The sequence below is a fragment of the Xyrauchen texanus genome, chromosome 12 (assembly GCF_025860055.1).
Source record: "Xyrauchen texanus isolate HMW12.3.18 chromosome 12, RBS_HiC_50CHRs, whole genome shotgun sequence".
Classification (NCBI taxonomy): Eukaryota; Metazoa; Chordata; class Actinopteri; order Cypriniformes; family Catostomidae; genus Xyrauchen; species Xyrauchen texanus.
In genome coordinates, this window is record NC_068287.1 from 23,920,907 (window position 1) to 23,943,639 (window position 22,733).

The following is a 22,733-nucleotide window of genomic DNA, read 5'->3' on the forward strand; positions in this document are numbered from 1 at the left end:
GAGAGGGAAAACACAAAGGTTTCTGATAAAGAAGCTTCATCATGCGACCTTTTGCTGCAGTGCACTCTGATGTAGGCATCTGTTGACCAATGGGAATCTTGGAGAGGAGGGACTAGTTGCATTGTGAAAAAAATGGCACAAAAAACTCATGCATACAGTGTATTCACTTCCTTTGCTCTGTTATCTTTCTCTGTCAGGCTACATTAATTAGAGAGAGAGCCTGGAGAAGAGTTTCAATGTTTACTGGTACTCTGTCAAAAATATATATTTTAAATAGCCATCTCTATCTGCGACCACCTCTTCCCTCAGTGGTACACTACCTCCAAACGGACCTTTGGCATTCCCATGAGTCACGACGGGAGATCTTCGTCTGAGCTTTCCCTAACAGCATCATGCCGTACAGCCCTGTCCACTACGAACTGCCTCCGGTCCAAAATCTTTCTAGCCAGTCAAAAAACTACTTTGTTTTGGTTGAGAATGTTATACCTATTTACTATTTTAGAAGAGATCTGACTCTCTTCAGGCAGAGGTGCGTCACAAATACACACCATTTCAGAATGGAGAAGAGGTGACATACATTCCCGCTCCCTCCGCCTTTTGGTTCTTCAGTTGAGTAAGCGAAACATCCAAAACACTTCGGTCTCCTGTACTCTCTGTCTGACTGTACTGTGTGTACGTATGTACGGCCTTCAGCCGCTTCCCTCTCTTAGTTTGATTACTCCGGTTCAGACAATAAGGCTGGGCATAGAAATGAATCTATTCTTCGACTTTTCAGATATGTTTTGTAAGTTCGGTTCTCTGGTTTGTGTGTAGCTGTGTTGTGTTCTATTGTTACCAACGCTGTGGTGGACCTGTTTTAAGATAAACCAACAAGTTTTGTCTTGATAGCCCAATTTCTCAAGTGGGTGCAGCAAAACGGCTGCTATCGTGCTCTCTCATGAACACGCACAGGAGATCTTCACTAAATATTCAATTAGAAATTGGTTTGTTTCATACCAAACCTTATCATATGCCTTCAGAACAAGACATGATTCAAATACAATAATTTGTTAGACATCTGAATTATACTTTTGCCTCCCTTATGAAGTCCAAAGAGGTGGTTACCATAAACTGCCATTGTATGACATTACTGAGCACAAAATCTTTTCACAATTTCTCCCTTTGTGTTAAGACAAATAAAGTCATATGGGTTTATACAACCACAGGGGTGAGAAAACTATGGCTGAATTTTCATTTTTGAGTGAACTATAACTTTAACAAATTAGCTTTCTTCATTGGACAAGATTCAAGATGAAATCATTCAAGTGCAATGAAAATATACAAGGCTATATCAATGCATCCATATGAGACTAATGTGCTCATACACAATCCCTTCAATAATCACAATGAAAAACCAGGGTGTCATTTTAAGATATTACCTATGGGTGACAATTAATTCCTTTGTCGTCGTAAACACTAATGGTGTTAAAAGATAGTTCTACAGACTGGCTGCAGTATTTTTATGTACCAGCAATGTAGACTGATGATAACCTTATATGGCCCAATCACGGAGTGGGGATCCCTTCTCATAACCATAAAAAAAAGAAATCGGACACACGGGTCAGTATATTAAACTCTCTCTCAATATATATGGCTGATGGTTCTTGTGCTGAGTGTAAAGGCTATTGGCTGCAGACTAGCACTATGTCATTTCTGATATTAGCACTTGTTCTCTTTGTCCTCTCTGTAATTGTCTCTATGAGGAGGTAGTAATACACCTGTCAAATACCTCTCGATTAAATCTGACTTGAGCTTTAAAGGGATAGTTCACCTGAAAATAAAAATAAAAAAATCCTAAAAATGTTATTTCAAACCTGTGTGACTTTCTTATGCAGAACACAAAAGGAGGTTAGGCAGATTGTCAGTCACCATTCACTTTCATGGCATATTTTTATCCAGAGGTAAATGGTGATGAGATTAACAGTCTGCCTAACTAATTTTGCCTTTTGTGTTTCTCAAAAAAAAAAAAGATATGAGTTTGAAAAAATATGAGGGTGAGAAAATGAAAGCGTTTTAATTTTTGAGTGAACTATCCCTTTAAGTAGTGCCTAAATCAGAAGTCAAGTGTTAAACAAGGAAGAATTCAATACAAGAGTCATGCTTCCTGTACATGGGACCTAAAATAAACAGAGGTGGGAGTGTTTCCTGATGGTGTGAGATGACCAGTACAAAAGAAGCAGATCACTACTACATTCAGGCAAATCCACACAAGCTATAAATTCATACATACAGGCAAACAACTGGATACAGGCATCCTATAAGTCATATTTACTCATGCTTTAAAAAAAAAAAAAAACCTTTGTTAAATTTCTGTTACCAACCTGTCTGTACAATGCAAGTCAATGCCAATGGGTTTGAAACAGTGACCAAAAACAAGACTGGGTTTCACTATAGAGCTAACAAACCAAATACAATTTTAAATGGTCATGCAGAAACCTTTCGAATTTGCATTCTTGTGATATTCGGAAACAAGCAATAATGACCAGAGGTATAAACAACTATAAAATCAGCACAATATCACTATGTCACAAAGGTTGGGACAGAGAGGGTAGCCATTATGCACCTTGTATGTGAGTCATGCACCGTAGTGCATATGGCTGAACCTGAACACCTACGGAGCTGGAATAAACACAATCTGAGGGTTGTGTAGTATAGAGATCTATGCAATACTCACCACATTCAGAAAGCGTACAAATAGTATAAAGACGGCCCATGTGCAAAAATGCGTTTAGATTCAATACATTTCTCCAGCATGGATACATTCAATGGAATGTCATGAGAGTTGCAGCAACCATTAGACTAATCTATGAAATGAGAATATTTAGCATGCAAGGGTAAAGATGGTTTAGTTTTGGTGCATGACTTTTTATATACATATACATGCCAGTTTTGTGCCATGTATATGTTATATAAACATAATGAGGTTTAATGAAGGGAAGGTTTGATGGAGAGTTGGGTTAGTTTTAGGGGTCGCCCTTAACTCTGGGCTTCCATGGCAGGGTATTCAGGGTTTATGAAGGAAAAGCCCTCGAACTCGTCTTGGTCGAGGTTCATGATGACCTCCTGGTCTGGAGGGGTGAGAACCGGAGGATGGCGGGTGAAAAAGCGGTCAAAGTTCTCTGCATCCCGGCCACACTGCAGGAGGAGAGAAGAACAAGAGAGGCATGTAATGGATGGAGGGTGATGAACATGGTTATAAAGACAGAAGGAGAAAGTAAAAGAGAACAAATAAAGTTATGGGAATGAATGTGAATGGGAGGGCAGTAATGGGCACTACAGACTGTTGAACAGCAGGTTTGGATGCATATAGGTTCTGTGCCAAAACATAATGAGCTGACTTGCTGTAGACTGCCTACATGGGTAACTGACTTGCAAGACAACATCCAGGCTGAAATGGAACCTCAATAGTGAGCAATTTGGCACACTTTACATAGGCAGCAACTCTGTGTGTCATATAAAAAGCAAATGGCCACAAGCCGATTTAAAAATAGTTTGGCTTTAGTGTGTTGCTAAGCTTACAACATAATACTCTAATAAGCATAAAACTACATAGCAAACACAAACGTCTTAGAAAGCCTTTTGGAACAGCCTTCGCTACCTTTTGGAACAGCTCACTAGGTTTTGAACAGCGCCATTAGGTGTAACTTGGAGAATAATTCATGTATGGAAGCATGTGTAGGACTTAACACACTCAAACTGATACATGAATATGTTTCTGATGTTAACGGCATGTTAATGTGTCATTAATGAAGCTTTTGAAAACAAAAACAGTAAAAACAACAACAACTTGAACGCCACCACAAACACAAAAGCTTCAGTTCAAATGTCAGCTTTTTTTTATTGCACTTCAAGTGACATTTAAATAGCTACAGTAGCTCATCATAAAGATTAGAGAAAGGTAAGTCCATACAAGCATATCTGTAAACAGAAATGGCAATCCTCAAGCTGTTCACACTTGGGAATCCCATTAATGGAGAGCACCAATCAGTGCTAGCCCACCACCAAAACTCACCTTTTAAAGCCCAGTCATGTAATTTTAATATTCATGAACAGGAACATCATGGACATTAGGAAATAAAGCAAAGTCAAACCATCAGAACCTTCCAAACCTGGCCAGCTCTCTACAGCACTCTTTGGCCCATGATGAAGAGGTTTATCTCTCTGCAGAACCTTCTTTGGCTAACCAATACATTTGAAGCAGCCACATTAATAGTGAGAAAAATTGTGTCAAGCAGTGAAAATTACAGCTGATGTTTGGCAGGCAGCTAACAATATGATACATCTACATCACTACAACATACTGTATGCTTTTTACAACAATTTTCTAAATCAGTCCATATAAACTACACGGTATGTTTTGTGATATATTGTAAAACTTTTCAGCCTATAGCTGAGAATCTATACTGTAGACAAGTTATGAAAATATATGGATATAATACAATATATAGATATGTTTCAGAGGCCAAATTCAACCACAAGCTTTTGACTTGATAGGAGTGCACCGTTTCCATCAATCAGTGGAGATCTTGCTAAAGACTATAAATGGCTCTGCATTTAATGAGCACAATGGGAGGGCAATCAACTTTTTGGTCTATTTGCCACAGTACCCTATAAATCAAAGCAATTTACTAGCAGTTTTCTATATGCTATTTTTTTTCTTTCCCCCCATGTTTTCTCTGGTGCGTTGCATGGAGCAAACTTACAAATTACCATAAAAAAGTATTTCAGTGGATGAAATAATGAGCTGGTATTCAAAGGCATTGTTCCGAGGTAGCTTCAATGGCACACACTATATACGAGATGAGCCAAAACATTATGACCACTCACAGGTGAAGCGAATAATGTTGATCATCTACTAACAAGGCCACATGTCAAGGTCTGGGTAGATTAGATGGTAAAAGAACAATCAGTTCTCATAGTCAACATATTGAATGCAGGAGAAATGGGCAGGGGTAAAGACCTGAGTGACTTTGACAAGGGGCAAATTCTTATGGCCAGATGACTTGGTCGGAGCATCTCTGAAACAGAAAGGCTTGTGGGGTACTTCCGGTCAGCAGTGGTGAGTACCTACCGACAGTGGTCCGAGGAGGGAGAAACCATAACCAGCGACAGGATGTTGGGTGCTCAAGGTTCATCGATGTGCAAGTGCAACAAAGGATATCCTGTCTGGTCTGAACCAACAGAAGTCCTACTGTGGCACAAGTCACAGAAAATGTAGATGATGGTTACGGGAGGAATGCGTCACAACACACAGTGCATCGCACCCTGCTGTGTATGGGGCTGCGTAGCCGCAGACCGGTCAGAGTGGCAATGATGACCCCTGTCCACCTTTGAAAGCTCCTAAAATGGGCACACGAGTGTCGGAAATGGACCTTGGCGCTGTGGAAGAAGTTCGCCTGGGCTGATGAGTCCTGTTTTCTTTTACATCATGTTGACGGCTGTGTACATGTGCACCGTTTACCTGGGAAAGTGACTGCACCAGGGTGCAATGTGGGGGGTAGTGGAATATGTTCAGCTGAGAAACCCTGTCCATTCATGTGGACATCAATTTGGCATGTGCCACCTACCTAAACATCGTTGCAGACTAGGTAAACACCATCATGGCAATGGTATTCACTGACGGCAGAGGCCTTTTTCAGCAGGATAATGCCTCCTGCCACACTGCACACATTGTTCAGGAATGGTTTGATGAACATGATGAAGAGTTCAAGATGTTGCCCTGGCCTCCAAATTTCCCAGATCTCAATCCTTTTGCGCATCTGTGGCATGTGTTGGACCAACAAGTTCGATCCACTGTGGATCTTAAAAAGATCTGCTGCTAATGTCTTGGTGACAGATCCCACAGGACACCTTCAGGGGTCTTGCAGAGTCCATGCCTTAGTGGGTCAGTGCTGTTTTGTCAGCATGTGGAGGACCAACATCATATTAGGCAGGTGGTCATAATGTTTTCACTCATCAGTGTACAGCAATATAGCATGGCCTCTGGAATCATATTAAACTACCTAAAACATGTAAATCTTTGTATAATATATAATACATCAAATTATAGGGTTTTTATTTAGAGTTTGTAGAGTGTTTATTAACGCCACTGAATAGTGTCCTTTATCAGAAAGTTAAAAGGAAGTAAGTTTGTAATTGTGATTCTGAAATCTTGTATAAAGTGTTATAAACAAAGTTGCAACAGATGGTTATAAATTTGCTTAGTTTAAATGCCACCTGTGATCTACTTAATCTAACATACAGTGCTCATCTACCACATTCTGCGTGATGTATAACCTATAGGGAGTAAAGACTAAAATTATACAAAATCAAAGAATATATATAAAATCAACATTAAATTGAGCAAAAAATGAGCTTATAAAGTGGATTAAAAGATGAATCTGATTTTTTTATTTCAAAGCCTGTGGGGTCATGCTAGAGCAGCACACAGCCCATTTCTGCATAACAATGACGTCACTTGAAGAAAATCACCAATAAACAGTGGCTGGTTACTCTTAGAGGAAAAACCCCCACTCAGTTCTGAGAAAAAATCTATCATAATTTGTTTGCAGAGGTCACTTGGTTTCATATTTTGTTACCTAATGCAGTAACATTCATTCAACTTTAAAAGAGGTCTAAGTGTCACAATATTTTTTTAGACAAATATATTTTATAATAACAATGTTGTATAAAAAATATGTTGTGCTTTAATTTTTCAAAGTGTTTTTTCCTATATTGTGTGAGGCACTGCATGATTCTCAGCACTGTAGAATGCACCTAAATTCTAGGTAAACAAGACCATTAGTGAATCAGTGCTAATGCTAAAACCCTTCAAATAAACGGTCCCTTCGCCATTGGGCAGCCCAACAAAAGCTTGAGCTTTTAAAAGCCCCATTTTACACAGGAGCCCAATGACCCCATTCTACTGACTGTACCATTAGCCCAGAATCTTCCGTCTGGATCTGCTCTCACACAATAGCTTTAGATGAGTTTTCAGCAAGACGACTTTGACTGCTATGTGGATGATTTAGAACCAATACATTGTATAATAAGAGTTTAGATTAATTCAAAGCTTAGACTTTCTTGGCAAGTATACTCTTCACCTTTCAATTCCACTGGTGACATAAACACTCAAAGCACAAACACATACTGACAGACAGTGAGGGCACTGAGGCATAACATCTGTGTGTGGGAACCATTAAATCACCCTGCGCAGCATCTGTGTACTTCTGCATTCAGATTCCCTTCTAATTTAAACCCAATTAATGGCCCAATACAGCAGCAGTCTGACCCCTGCTGCCCAGTTACAGATGCATTAGAGTATATCTGAATGCAGTCATGAGAGGCTGTGACTTATGGATCTGCCTGCTCACAGGCATACACACCTAGGCAACAGCCTGCCTCTCATTGGAACCAAAAAATTGAGGCAAAAGCTTTTTGATGTTCTCTTAGAGACACCTGTCCACAGTCATTATCATCAGTGGACACATCCACTGTGAGCAGCCTGCTATTAAACACACACATGTGACAAATGCCTTGTCAGAAGACAGCTTTGTTAAATACTGCCCATTTACATCTCTCTCTCTCTCTCTCTCTCTCTCTCTCTCTCTCTCTCTCTCTCTCTCTCTCCCTCTCCCTCCCTCTCCCTCCCTCACACACACACACACACACACACACACACACACACACACACACACACACACACACACACACACACACACACACACACACACACATTCATGTCTCTCCCTCACTGACGCAGCCCCTTCACTCCACACCCTTTCTCTGTTTTCCTCTCTCTCTCACACTCCGCTTTCATTTCTGATAAAAAGGAAGCGGAAGAATTTTCCCTCACATCTCTTAAATCAATGAGTGACTGCTGCACACGGGCATGAGGAAAGAGAGAGAGGGTATGGGAATGGATGATAAAATTCTTTAAAGAGTTGCCATTTCTTTCTAGAACATGGTCTCCAATCTTCACTCTGTACAAACCCTGTTGAAAAGATAATCATAACTGGCTGACATAGGATGCTGGTGTGCCGTGTCCCCACAAAGCATTTTAAAGTGTAAGATCACCCAAAAATGAAAATTCTGACATAATTATACTCACCCCAATGTATTTCAAAATTCATATGACTTTCTTTCTTCCATACAACACAAAAGGAGATTGTGTTCTCTGCTCTTTTACAATCTATAAAAGTGAATTGGAACACAGTAAACGTAGCATAAAAGAGGTCCATATGATTAGTGTGCAATATTCCAAGTCTTCAGCAGCCACATAATACATTTGTGTGAGGAACAGAGTGAAATTTAAACTGATTAGTTTAAAATCTTTGTCTACTCTAGGTCTCAAATCTCACTTGCGTTGGTTAACATTCAAGTAATGTATGTTTTTCCAAACCCTATCGTGCCCATGGCATCCGTCATGCATTCATGCGCACGCACTTCAGGGTTAAGCACGAACTCAGGATCACACTCTGAGTTGACAGAGGAGGTTTATAGCACATTTTTTGAGATAGCTGAACCCGATCTAAACTGGTCTTGCTCTGTCTGGATTTCTGAACCTGAAACCTACTGTTAACTTAAAGCTAGTTTGTTCAAACGGAGCTTTGTGAAACAGGCCTCAAAACCAAACCAAATAATTATCCAGCATTAACTAGCAATGCTGGAGTTCTCATCCAAAAGCATACCACAGTGCCCAGACAGTCAATGACTCCACATGTAGCGATTTGCATATGAAGGTACCTCGTAAAGATGCTGGTTTCGGACAGCCTTCCAAAGCACCATAATCCAAAGATTTTGGTATATCAAAGGCAGTGAAGGCTGAATCTCTGCTGCCCTAAAAAACTGATCAGATCTCAGTAGACAGAATGTGAAGCAAATTTTGAATTAGGATTTGCCTTGATGCCTACCAATCTCCGTATACAGCCTCCGAAGGCAGCAATTTTCAGCTTTCGGATACAGTCTCTATTTTGAGCTGTCTGCCTCTCTCTTCCTCTAACCTCACTCTCTTCACCTGGCTTTGATCCACTCTTCACCCCGACACCCATAAATCTTGTGTTCCAACAGAAGAAGAGCATAACAACAGCACATGTATATGAAAGGTTGAGGCTGAGGAGACCATAACCAATCTGCACTGACACAGAGGAGGTGCTGGGTTGACATACAGGAAGTGAGAGTGAGCAATGCTGGCAGCAATGAGACTGTCAACGTTGCGAGAGCCGTCCTCCCATGGCTGGAACACATTGGATGGCACTGCCAATCTTGTACCACAAAGGAAACAACAGTCCATCTGCTGCAGCTACAGCCAGCGGCATCGCACCTAGAGCTGGCTACTGTCCCAACCAACCAATCGACAGTCACTTCTCACCTGTCACCAGCAGAGAAATGAAGAGCTCAGTATGGCACCCCTTCCTTCGTTCTGCTCCAACTTTAAATTTACATTTAGTCAACTTGAGCCGTAAAGTCACTGACTGTTATAAGGCCTGTGATCCTCTTCACCTCCCCTGGATGCGATTCCCTAATCCACCTCATTGCAGTCATCCCCTGCCAGAAGCTGCTGTCATGCTATTTCAGAGCCACAGGCTGTGATGGGTGGAGGAACATCCAATCCAAATCCTGATTCAGGCCACTGTAATTACAATTGGATAGAGACCTGGCAAGTGGGCAATGAGGTGCTCAGCAGGAACAGGGCAGGTTCTTGACCCAAGATTTTACATTGGACATCAAATAGAGACCAAACACATTATTCGATTAGTTTACCATACCAAAGAAAACAAAAATGTCCCTGAAATGTTTTAATATTACCATGAACTGTACATGGCCAAAAATATGCAAAAAAATTTAAATGACATAGACCAAATAGGAAATTTAGTAACTGCATAAACAACAGCTGATAATTTTGTATTAGTATTAGCCATATGACCAAGTGACAGGTGAATTTGCACCAACTCACTAAAGAGTTTGATTGGATGCACACCTTATATATTACAAATGAGAACCATTTTCCCCTCCCTTGATGATATGATGAGCATATTATTTCTGCTATCCTAACCATGTATGATTATATGGTTGGTTGCATTTTATCACTAGCATTTAGCATAGTTTTTTCCCTTCTGTACCCTATCAAAACAGACCTGTGAATTTTGGTCACCACTGATCTCAAAGAAAAGTCTGCTTTCAGATCTTTAGCTCTGAAAACAACAGGTTCTTTCCCTTCAAATGGATTACAGATCTGTCATACACATATAATGAGTGCATAACCGTGTTTGGTCTCCATATGAGACTAAGAAGTCTCATTCAGATCCTAATTTTCCATAATGAAGTTTGTAAAACAATCATCAGTTATTGAGTCCATCAGGCATGTGGCCGTCATAACTGAGAGGATCTGAAATCATCAGTCTCTCTGCTCAACTAATGAAACCAGCATGCAAACATCCATCTGCTGCTAGGCAGCCAACACCACATGAACACTCCTCAACCACACACACCTGAACAATATTCAGCTAATGCACATCACTTCTGTTCCACAGTGCCTGAAAACAAAAGAGGGGAATGCATTCAAGCACCATTCAAAAACCAAATGGAGTGTAAGTTCTATATTTTCTTCCATTTTAAAAAGACGTAGACTTTCCAAGATTATTTTGTAATTCCTTTAGTTCAACTGGTAGAGTATGGAGTTTGCAACACTAAGGTCATGGGTTAGATTCCCTGGACATGCATACTGTATACTGATGTATTAAAAAATGTGCATATTTTTAGTGCTCATATGCATAAATATATATGTATTCTCAAATGGGGTACTTAGTTTTCCGGAAACCATCATTGATTAGAATTGTGTTTAGAATTTAAATAGTCAGTTAATGTGGATCTATTTACCACAAAATAAAACACAAACCTTAGATTATTTATGGCATGGTGTTTATAATTTAAGGTGTGGTAGACCATGAAGAAGTATGCAAAGGCATTAAACAGTAAAATTGTCATGAAATTACAGTAAAGTTAATACCAAAATAAATTCCAATATAGCATTGTCGTTATGTAATGTGACTCATAAGAATCAATGGTGTTTGATGTCAATGACATCTTGATTCACCAAGTTTGTTGTTTTATGACTTCAGAAGACTTGGAATATAGTGTACAAGTCATATAGACTACGTTTATGGTACTGTATAGTCCTTGTTATTCCCTGGTCAAACAATATGCTGTTATTGTATGTAAAAGAGCAGTGTGAATATTCTTTTTTGGTGTTCCACAGAAGGAAGAATGTCATACTGATTTGGCAGAAAAATTAGGATGTGTAAATGATGAAAACATTTTCATTTTTGGTTCATTTGGTTGACTCTTTGATGTTACTTAGGCTACGTTCACACTGCAAGCCTTAGTTCTCAAATCGGACTTATTGCTCAGATCCTATTTTTTGTTTGTCTGTTCACATTATTTTTTAAATGTGGCCAATATCACATTCCAGTGAGAACTGGTCACGTTCCTGAACTGACCCGCATGCACAAAAGATCAAAGACATCACACGCAGCATGCTGTCATATGGATGTAAACATGGAGGCCCCTGAACTCTGCGTTTACACGATCGTTTATATGGATATGTGCAGCGGAAGCCAGCGAATTCGTGAGCAGGCGATAACGATGATGAGGAGAAAGAGAGCAAAATTTTTTATTATAACTGCCATTCTTTGAATGGCATATGTTTGTGTAGGTGGTGGTGGCGTGGTGGCTAAAGCACAGGGCTGTTAATCAGAAGGTCACAGGTTCTAACCTCACGGCCACCACCATTGTGTCCTTGAGCAAGACACTTAACTCCAGGTTGTTCCAGGGGGATTGTCCCTGTAATAATTGCACTGTAAGTCGCTTTGGATAAAAGCGTCTGCCAAATGCATAAATGTAAATGTAAATATGTTTGGAATGACTCCCGCCAGTGCACTGAGTGCAGAATTGTGACAAATGTCAATGTAGAGTGAAGTAAAAGTGAATTCCGATATGACTGTTCAGACTGAGGTCGCATTGAAAAAAATCTGATCTGTATCGTATTCAGGACCACACATGGAATTGGCCCAAATCAGAATCAAAAAGATCAGATTCTATGTAGTTTGTGCTGTTCACACTGTTATGAAAAAAAAATACAAAACTGATCTGTCACATATGAGCAAACAAATTCAGATTTGGGCCAGTTTTGCCTGCAGTCTGAACGTAGCCATAGAAGATGGTATCAAGAAGAGAACTGAGCTGTTTTCCCTGATGTTCCTAAAACTAATAGGATATGTTCACATTGAGAGTTCTGACACCCCATAGATGGACATTTAACAGGCCAGCCTGAGTCAGAGTGGGGGGTCAACAGGGTTGACGTGGCAATGAGGTTTGAGAACTATTCAGGGCTACTTTATATCACTGCATGGTCTGCTCCATCTGACAGCTAACACACACCCCACACACACACACACACACACACACACCCACACCCACACCCACACCCACACACACACACACACACACACACACACACACACAAACTGACAAACGCATCTCAGTTTGGCCAGAGTCTGGGTGCATGCCACTAATGAAGCTAAGATGCTACTGTGTCTCATGCTGCTGTGTTAGAGAAGCAAGAGAGAAATAGAGCATACAGGCTCCTCATTACATCCTACTGCTCACCACTGCCCTTCCAGCTTAAAAACATGAACGTTTTCTTGTCATTTCTGTGCTGCAGTAGAGCAAAATTTGACACTGGCTTTGAACACTATGTGCCCATTGGTCAGTGTTGGCCAGTTTGAGCTTAAGCTGTTATGATTTGCTTAACATGTTTAACCCAAGTGACTAACTGATATTTACACAGATTTAAGCCTCATGAGTCTAAAATACAAGTAACACAAAAACAGTTCTCAGTTCCTTATGAATAAGATATGACGAGAGTAATGATTTGCGAATCAGTGAGTAGATTCAGATGTATATAATAAATTGGTTCCGCTATTAAAAAATAAATAGAACCGGTTCTGAATAAGGTCCCCAATACTACTATTACAGAGCACTCAGAAAGTATTCGGACCACTTTTTTCACATTTTGTTATGTTGCAGCCTAATGCTAAAATGTTTAAAATATTTTTTCCATCAATCTACACACCATTCCCCATAATGACAAAGCAAAAAACTGATTTTGATAACTTTGCAAATTTATTAAAAAGGATCACATTAACATAAGTATTCAGACCCTTAACTCAGTACTTAGTTGAAGCACCTTTGGCAGCGATTACAGCCTTAAGTGTTTTTGGGAAATGATGCAACAAGCATTGCACACCTGGATTTGAGGATTTTCTGCCATTATTCCCTGCAGATACTCTCAAGCTCTGTCAGGCTGGATGGGGACCGTCAATGGACAGCCATTTTCAGGTCTCTCCAGAGATATTTGATTGGGTTCATGTCTGGGCTCTGGCTGGGCCACTCAAGGACATTCAAAGAGTTGTCCTTAAGCCACTGTTGCATTGTCTTGGCAGTGTGCTTGGAGTCATTGTCCTGTTGTAAGGTGAACCTTCGGCCCAGTCTGAGGTCCTTAGTGTTCTGGACCAGGATTTCATTAAGGATATCTCTGTATTTTCCTGCATTCAGCTTACCCTGACCAGTCCCAGCCTTTGAAAAACACCCCCACAGCATGATGCTACCTACCACCACCACGCTTCACTGTCGGGATGGTATTGTGCCGGTAATGAGCGGTACTAGCTCTAGGAAGAGTCCTGGTTCTTCCAAACTTCTTCCATTTAAGAATTAAGGAGGCCACTGTGCTCTTGGGATTTTTGGCATTTTTTGTAGCCTTCCCCAGATCTGTGCCTCGACACAATCCTGTCTCTGAGCTCTGCAGGCAATTCCTTTGAACTCGAGGCTTGATTTTTTTATCTGATATGCATTTTCTGCTGTGAAATAGCTTATATAGACAGGTGTGTGCCTTTCCAAATCATGTAAAATCAATTGAATTTGCCACAGGTGGACTCCAAGAAACATCTCAAAGATGATCCAGAGAAACCTGAGCACCTGAGCTCAATTTCAAGTGTCATAGCAATGGGTCTGAATACTTATGTCAGTGTGATATTTTAGTTTTAAAATTTTTTATACATTTGTAAATGGATCAAAAATTAGTTTTTTGCTTTGTCATTACAGGGTTTGGAATGTAGATTGATGTGACAAAATACAGAATTTAAAGCATTTTAGCATAAGGCTGCAACATAACAAAATGTGAAGGTGTCAAAATGTGAACTGATGCCTATACCATTATTGGAACCTTGTCCGATAACATGCTCATGTACTCGTACAAATGCTTGGATTACAAAAACTATACCATCTGATGTAAGAATGTCATAACATGAACAGTGCACAAATTAAAATCACGATATGTCCTATTAAGATTATTTACCATAAAAGCTGCAATTTAATTACATAAATATATAGTTTGCATGTGCAGCGCGCTTCAAATGTGAGCACTTGTGAATGTGTGGAGACAGTGTTGTGCTGACACCAGCTGCATGTACCTTTTAAAGCTCCTTGGCTCATACACTGAAAACACTGTCATGAGCATCACAGGCTCCGTTTGTAGCAAAGGACAGTGAATAGAGCACAAATTCATGTTGTAGAGTGAGGCACAATTAGAGTACATACTTATTTAATTAAATAGCAGCCTTTGTGGTTTATTAATTACTTTGAGTCATGTAGCGACCGGCTTTTCTGCACTGAAAAGCTGCTGTCATAACACAGGAACACTTCAAAATGGTATCGGAACATCACTACAATTAACCAATCATTTCTCTGTGATTTTAGGGTTAGGTTTCTAGACTGTGGGCAACAGATTAGGACCAGTGCTGGCAGCATGTGCGTTTTTTTGTCTCTTTATAGGATAAGCTTCTACTATAAGGGAGTTTGTGCTTGGAAGAGGAGTGAGAATAGGGGTTAGAATTTATGGTTGGAGGTTAGGACTAGGGTTAGGAACAGTAGTTAAAGGTTAACTTTAGGGTTAGATATAGGGTTGAAGGGTAAGGGCTTGACTGGTTGATAGGAATGTTGTTCCAGGAGCATGTCCTTTGGTAAATAATTTAAATTTACATTATTAAATAAATGAAAAAAATATAAAAAAGGGGTTAAAAAAGATACAAAGCAATGTTACTCCTATTCAGACTCAAATTTGAAATACCTACCTGCATTTTTGGATAACAGCAACACACAAGTAGTGTATGTGACTAAGTGAGAGAGAGTGATAAAGTGAATATGTGTGTGTGTGTGTGTGTGTGTGTGTGTGTGTGTGTGTGAGTGTGTTAGAGGTACACTTCCAGACAAAGTTTGGACAAACCAACTGATTCTATATATTACCATTTTCAACATTTTAGAATAATAGTAAAGTCATCAAAATTATGAAATAACATGTGGAAGCATGGCAATTAAGTAGGGTCCAAAAAATAATGAACAATTACTGGTATCTCATAATTTAGCTTCTCCAAAGTAGCTACTCTTTGCCTAGAGCTCTGAGCAATCTTGGCATTCTCTCAACCAACTTCACAACGGATCCACCTGGGATGACTTTTAAACAGTGTTGAAGGAGTTCTCATGTATACTAGACACTTGTTGGCTGCTTTCCCTCCCCATCCGGTCCAACTCAATGATTTAAAAAAAGTAGTTTTGCAAGTATTAAAAGGTAAGTATTTCAAGTATAAACCTTTAAATCTAGAGGTTTTTTAAGATCATGAGAAACATTAATTCATTCAAGAGTGTCCAAACTTTTGACTGGTAGTGTAAATGGCTGGGACGTACGGCTTTTGGTTTAAATGGTGGCTGGACTTCCTTGTTCTCCAACTTCTCCCAGTCCATGTAACGGAAGAAAGCGTGTTCCCTGATGTCTCGTTCACCCTCAGGACCACAGCCCAGACGCTTCCCTGGGTGCTTGGTCATCAGCTAAAATAATACAGAGCAGAGAGAGGATCATTGAATATTTAGTGAAGAATACAACCAGACATCAGTATACCCAAAATTAACACTTGCTTAGGGCCAAATGAGAGTTAAAATTGGTTTAAGAGTAAATGGTAACTTTATCAGGAACTGCAACAATACAAGATTTAGAATGAAATGGACGAATGATAATCAAACTCTCACTAATGTCAGTGACATGAACCATTCAAATCAAATTGTCTACTAAAGGAATGACTCGCATGCCAACCAACATATATTACCAAAGTGAGAAAATTACCATTAGAGGTTATTCTAGGATGCCTAAAGTGTATTTCTTGCAGATCTCTGAGGTGACACAATAATCCAGTTGTCATAAGGGCATAAATATAGTCTATTCACTACTGTATGTTACTATAGGCATCTGTAAAGGTCTTCAATGGAAAGGAGGAGCTGAGAACCGGCTTGACGATATAAATAGTTTAATGGTAAACTTAAAAGACAACATAAACACACATGACGGACATTTCCGCTAATGATCTCTCTCTCTCCCGCACGGCCCTGTGCAGTCAGCCTTTAAACCTCACGGAGGCATAATTAGCCTAATACGGGACCGGGTGTGTAGGATCACGGCCCGGTCCCGCCCTCCGCCCTGCCACAGCATCAATTCTCCCTTTGCAGCAATAACAGCTTCCATTCTTCTTGGAAGGCTTTCCACTATACTGTATGTAGTAACATGGCTACAGGGATTTACTCCCATTCAGACACAAGACCATCAGTGAGGTCAGACACTGATGTTGGGCAATGTGACCTGTGTCTGGGCTTTGTGCAGGCCACTCAAGTTCTTCGAAACCAGATGCAGTAAACCATTTCTTTATGGACCATGCTTTGTGAACAGGAGCATTGTCATGCTAGAACAGCTCTTATAAAATTGTTGCCACAAAAGTTGGAAGCACACGATGCATCAGAATGCCATTATATGGAGAAGCATTATGATTAATCTTCACTGGAGTAATCAAACTTATTTATTAAGGAGATGTCCATATACATTTGCTCATATAGTGTATATTTAAATAAGAATAATTAAGTTTGATAAACAAATACAGTTTCGTGGCCAGAAAGAAACACTTATGGCTGGTAAAGTTTCTTAATTTACTCACCATTAACAGGTGTGATAATAAGTACATTTTAAACCCACGCGCTGCCCTCCTCCAAAGTGTTTTGATAATTTTATTTCAAGTGTCTAAAATAAATGTTGGAATAACATCCCTGAAGATGGTAAAACTAAAGCCAAAAAAAAGTAATGTGATTAAATCTTTTTTTTTTTTAAAGTCAAATAATTGTTACTTTGCAGCTTTGCAAAGCCTCTCCTCTTTCTCCTCGTTCTCCTCCTCCGCCCACCCCTATTAACATCTCTTTCCCTTTTCCCCCTTCACCAACAGCTGTTTTATTCCCTAGTAGAACATGCTATGCTGAATATAACAAAATCGTTTGGCTATTTTATTCCAGTGAGTGACTTTAGCGTGTGTAGGAGAGATTAAACGAGGGGAAAAGGCTCAACAACTCACCGCTTTTTCTTCAGAGCCTCAGTACGCATGAAAAATTGATGGCAACGCTGAAAGTCTTTCCAGGCTCTTTGTGAGGCATAGGTGGTGGTGCCTTATCCCTCACTGGATCAGGCAAGGTCTGGGCCGGGCTGGGCTGGATCAATGCATGACCCCCTCAACACCAACTACTCCTTACGGAGTCATGGCACTTGCTAAGACTTGCATGCTTCACTGCCCTCCAAAGCTTTGTCATCATTAATGTATACAGCAGGGTCGAGAACACCATGTGGCGGATCTGACATGTCAGCTGGGCCATGCTGCCACAGAAACACAGCAGGCTAATTCTCTTTCTCCATCAATCCAGTCATCCGTCCGTCTGTCCGTCCATCCATCCACCCACCCCTATCTCACTCAACCAGTTTCTTTATTTCTCTTTCTTTCTGCATGGCTGATTGCTGATATTTCACAGCCACTCTGTTCTGAACGTCAGAGCCACCGCATAGTCTGACAGCGCAATTCAAGAGAAGCTCTAGAGACTGACTAGAGCCAAAAACACAGGTGACCTGCAGCATCGGAGTCAAGTCAATAGCTTTATTTCTCCCATCTGGCCCTCTCATGTCACATGAAAGACTGACAGCACACAGAGAGCTATTAGAATTACAAAAAAAAGGTTCTTCAATGGGTCTTTGCACGTATTGTTTTTTTATAGAGAACCATTTAATAGAATTCTTGAGTAACCTACATGTAGGCCCAGTCGAAATCTGCAGAACTTTTTCAAATTTTTAGTGTAGAATTCAATGGAATGGACTGTAACACGGTAATACATGTAAAATGGTGATGATAATTCTACTCTTATTGGCAGCACTAACAAAATAAATGCAAACTTAGTGGGCGTTTGCATTCTGCGGAAATCTGTGCAGATTTCTGTGGCGTTCTGCCAGTGCAGAATCTGTGTTTTTATAGATTAAAAAGGATCTTGATATTACATTATAGGTACTTAAGATCAGCATATTGTTTTTTTTTTTGTTTTTCAATTCTTTAAAGCACTAGAGATCATAGATTGTTCTCCAAAGAACCAGATAATAAAATGCTCTTTTTGAAATATGTTATCCTATGACATCAGGCTGTATAACTCTTAACTGATACCTTTATTTTTAAGAATATTCTAAAGGAATTTTTCAAGAGCATCGGATATTATTATCAGGGATCCCAAATGTTTGGAGCAAATAATATGTTAACTTTTCCATTACCTTAGTCATTCATGATGGATAAGGACTTTTTTATCAGACATTTTACAGATATTGCTGAGGTGAGTTTTCCATTTGCATGTCAGGTCTACTTTCTGTAAAAATGTCTCCAATAAGAACCTCAACTGACAGACAGGTTTTATTCTAATCAAGCACTTAAAGAGAGTAATTTCTACTGTAATCTATTTAATATTTTAGAGTAGAGCAAAACTAGAACAATTTATATTGTCTATAGAAATGTCCTTGACTTATCCAAAGATTTCTGAAGATTTTAGAGATAAATCTTCCGGTCTGGAAATAACAATTCTGTGACATTTCTGTTTTCCATGACCACTTAAACCCTGCATTATCATCACATGAATACTGATGATGTAGTGACTCATTCCAGCAGCATCCTTTGATCAGAGAGGAACTTCATTATACAACACAAATAAAAGACAAAATATCTGTCTCTTATTATGTATTAGCTGCATACTAGCATTATTAAGAACAGGCATTATACTGAATATGTACCATCTTTAAAACTTGGATGGTTTGACAAATTGCTTGAGATATCATTGTACTGTTAGAGTATGGTGAAAAAGACTTACACAAATACAACATATGCAAAGAGAAAGATGAGCGGAGACATGGCAGGGAAAGAGGGAGTTTGTGAGCTCTAGACTGGCCTTAGTCTCATATCAGTCGGTATCAGGCTTGCGTCCCGAGCCTCTCTCAGTGGTGTGCTGGGCTGTGTTCCATAACAAAGCACAGCAGCATCCCACTTTAATCCGCTCATATTAGAGCTGTACACTACATCAACACTGATAATACTCTTCAATTAGCACCCAAAGCGGCGCAGTCGCACATACTGCATCTTCTGTTACAGTTGCTGCATGAGAGCAGTCCAGATGGTTTTGGGTAAGAACAGACCAAAATGTAACTCCTTTTTCACTGTACATCTTGAAAGCGGTCTCCTTGGCGATTATGATTTCAAGCTCAATTACACTTTCTATAGTGCCATCTAGCGCTCTGTCAAGCACTAGGAAGTATAATCGAGCTTGATCATGCCTAGAGTCAGCAAAAACAACTGGATCGCTTCAAAAGACATTGATTAAGCCACTGGAGTCATATGGATTGCTTTTATGCTGCCTTTATCTCCTTTTTGGATCTTCAAAGCCCTGATCACCATTGTATGGACCTACAGAGTTGAGCTATTCTTCTAAAAATCTTTGTTTGTGTTCAGCAGAAGAAAGAGTCATCATAGTGAGTAAAGGAGGAAAGAATAATTTTTTTAGGGTGAACTATTCCTTTAAATGAGTCCCTAAAACCCACTCGATAGTGCCTAATTTATTTATATAATTAAAACAATAGAACTAATTTATCATCTTCATACACTGTATGTCAAAATATAGTGAGCTGCCTATCTATCCTTACCAAACAGTAACATTTACGTATTGGCAGACGGCAAGGTCCAAAACCATAAAATAAAAAAGCGACTAAGGGCCATTGACATCGAAAACTTTGAGTCCTTGTGCACAGTTTTTAAATAGCTTTTCCTATGTTTGCGATAATCCACATCTCGCTGTTTATTTAGGATCTTGCACAGGAGCACTGCATTTTTAAGAGGCTGTGTAAAGTTAAAAGAACTCTTGTGTCACCGGCATTCTGTTCCACCAGTTGGCTGCATCTTACTTTTTTTTTTTAAATCGCAAGAACACATTCTGTCTGAATGGCACGTTACAATGCATCCAAGGTATGCATTTTGTCAGTATTTGTGTTTCCTGGTATTTGAACCCATGACCTTGGTCTTGTTAGTGGCATGTTCTACATAATTTGAGCTATAGGAACACAAGTTGGTAATACTATGATATTTTGATAAATACTATGGTATTGAATGATTAGCATAGTCATATGACATGGTACTGTATTTACATGGCATTTCAAAAACTATCATGGCATTACTATGGTACCATTTCCAAAAACCATGCAGTATTTTTAGTTGACAGTGATCTGCCTACCTAGACTGCATTTCTGGGCATCATAGGTATCTTCTGAATGTTCCTATGTCACCTAAGAATGCTGGTGGCACACTAGGTTTTGATATATAAGATGTGATATATAACTGCATCAATATATCACATCTTATGAACAAAGTTCTCTTACGAGAGGTTCTCTCGTATTGCGTAAGCTAGCTTACGCTACGGGAAAGATTCATCTTTTCTGAGATATTGAAGCCAAAAAATTATCCTTAATTTTGTATCATTTGTCAACGCAGTGCAGCAACTGCAGACCTTGAGCGGGCTAGCTAGCGAGCTCATTGGTTGCTCTGCGGCAACTGCTGCAGCCTATAGACGAACTTGGGCGAACTCGCGTCCAATGAGAGGCGTCCGCGCGCTTACTGCATCAAAGCCCACCAAAATGGGCGTGGCTAGAGTGCATATAAGTGTAGTTCGTAGGCTGGAACCCTGATTTTCATCTCTTCAGCGAAGCTCTTCGCATCTCTGAACTGGAAGCCGCGTCGCCGTTCGAGGGGCATCTAGGAAGCTTGGACAGCGCTTGAAGAAGCCAGCCGTCTCCGCCACCTTCAGCCATCCTGCGAGCTACGCCATCCGGCGACGTATCCTTTTTTAGAGCAAGCTAGTTCTTAACGAACTTCACAAAAGAGTAACGAGCATCTTTTTTAAGATGCCTCGCACCACTTGCGCTTCATGCCGCGCCCCTCTCAGCGCCGGAGACCGCCACATCATCTGCGCTCTCTGCCTGGGACTGGGGCATGCAGAGCTCGCCCTCGCTGAAGGCGGATGCGACCTCAGCGGGCTCGACTCGAAGCGCTCAGAACCGAAGCCGCCACGCCGCCTTCCGTTCCGCCGCACAGGAAAAAGCGCCGCTCCCAAAGGCTGCCAGAACCGGTGATAGAAGCGACTGCCTCGCCGGAGCCTCTCCCTCGAGCATCGCTCTCATCCTCTCCGCCCCCCCGGGACGCGCAGTTGCCGCCCAGCGGCCGCACTGCTGCCATCTCGGAGGACGAGGCGGAGGATAAGGGCTGTTCCATCATGGCTTCGGACAGGGAGGAGTGGTCAGGCTCCCACGCCTCCTCCTCGGCCCAGGAATCCAGCAGGACCCGCGCCGGAGTCGAAGGGGAACTAACACGCCTCCTCACACAGGCCGTCGACCGCCTCGGGCTCGAGTGGTCACCGCCCCCTGAGCAAGCTCCCAACAGACTCAACGGCTGCTTTCTTCAGAGCCGTCGCCGCGCAACACCCGCGGCCCGGGCCGCTCCCTTCCTGCCGGAACTCCACACTGAGCTTGCAAAGTCGTGGAGCAGCGCCTTTCTCGGCCAGGATCCGTTCCCACGTCTCCACCCCTCTCGCCGGTGGACGGCACCACGAGAAGGGTTACTCCTCCATCCCCCCGGTCGAGGATTCGGTAGCAGCACACCTTTGCCCGCCCTCCGCGAGATGGCGGTCTAAGCCAGTGCTCCCGTCTAAGGCCTGCAGAGCGACTTCCGCCTATGTTGGCCGCGCCTATTCCGCCGCCGGCCAAGCCGCATCTGCTCTGCACTCCATGGCCGTCTTACAGATCCTCCAGGCGGACCTTCTTCGGGAGTGGGATGAGAAAATCAGGCACCCAGAGGCTGTTACAGATCTAAGAAGCGCGACGGACCTTGCCCTTCGCGCCACCAAAGCTGCAGCCCAAGCTCTAGGGAACTGCATGGCCTCGCTGACTGTGACCGAGAGACACCTGTGGCTAACGCTAGCCGACATGGGAGAAGCAGAGCGCTCCACGTTCCTCAACGCACTGCTCTCTCCGACCGTTCTCTTCGGCTCCGCGGTGAGTGACATTGTTGACTGCTTTTCAGAAGTCCAGAAAGCCACCCAAGCCATGAATCTCTTCCTGCCGCGTCGCGCTAGCTCCTCTGCAGGCCACCCACGTGACCAGCCTCCTGCACGAGCCTCTTCACAGCGCCCAGCTCAACAAAGTCAGACTTCTCAGTGTCGACAGGGCGGCC

At 41.3% G+C, this 22,733-nt stretch overlaps 1 protein-coding gene across 2 annotated transcripts in view; it reads right to left on the reverse strand.

Moving 5' to 3' along the window:
* Positions 1 to 22,733, reverse strand: part of LOC127653093 (protein kinase C beta type) — a 231,503-nt gene that overhangs the window by 14,108 nt on the left and 194,662 nt on the right. Inside the window, exons 16-17 of one of the 2 annotated variants that reach the window (XM_052139604.1) lie at positions 15,817 to 15,957; positions 847 to 3,174 (exon numbers count right to left, since the gene is read on the reverse strand). In XM_052139604.1, the coding sequence (XP_051995564.1) occupies positions 3,016 to 3,174; positions 15,817 to 15,957 (300 nt within the window). In that variant the 3' untranslated portion in view covers positions 847 to 3,015. Of the gene's footprint in view, positions 1 to 846; positions 3,175 to 15,816; positions 15,958 to 22,733 lie in introns of those variants that run through there. The other variant, XM_052139605.1, reaches the window with a different exon arrangement.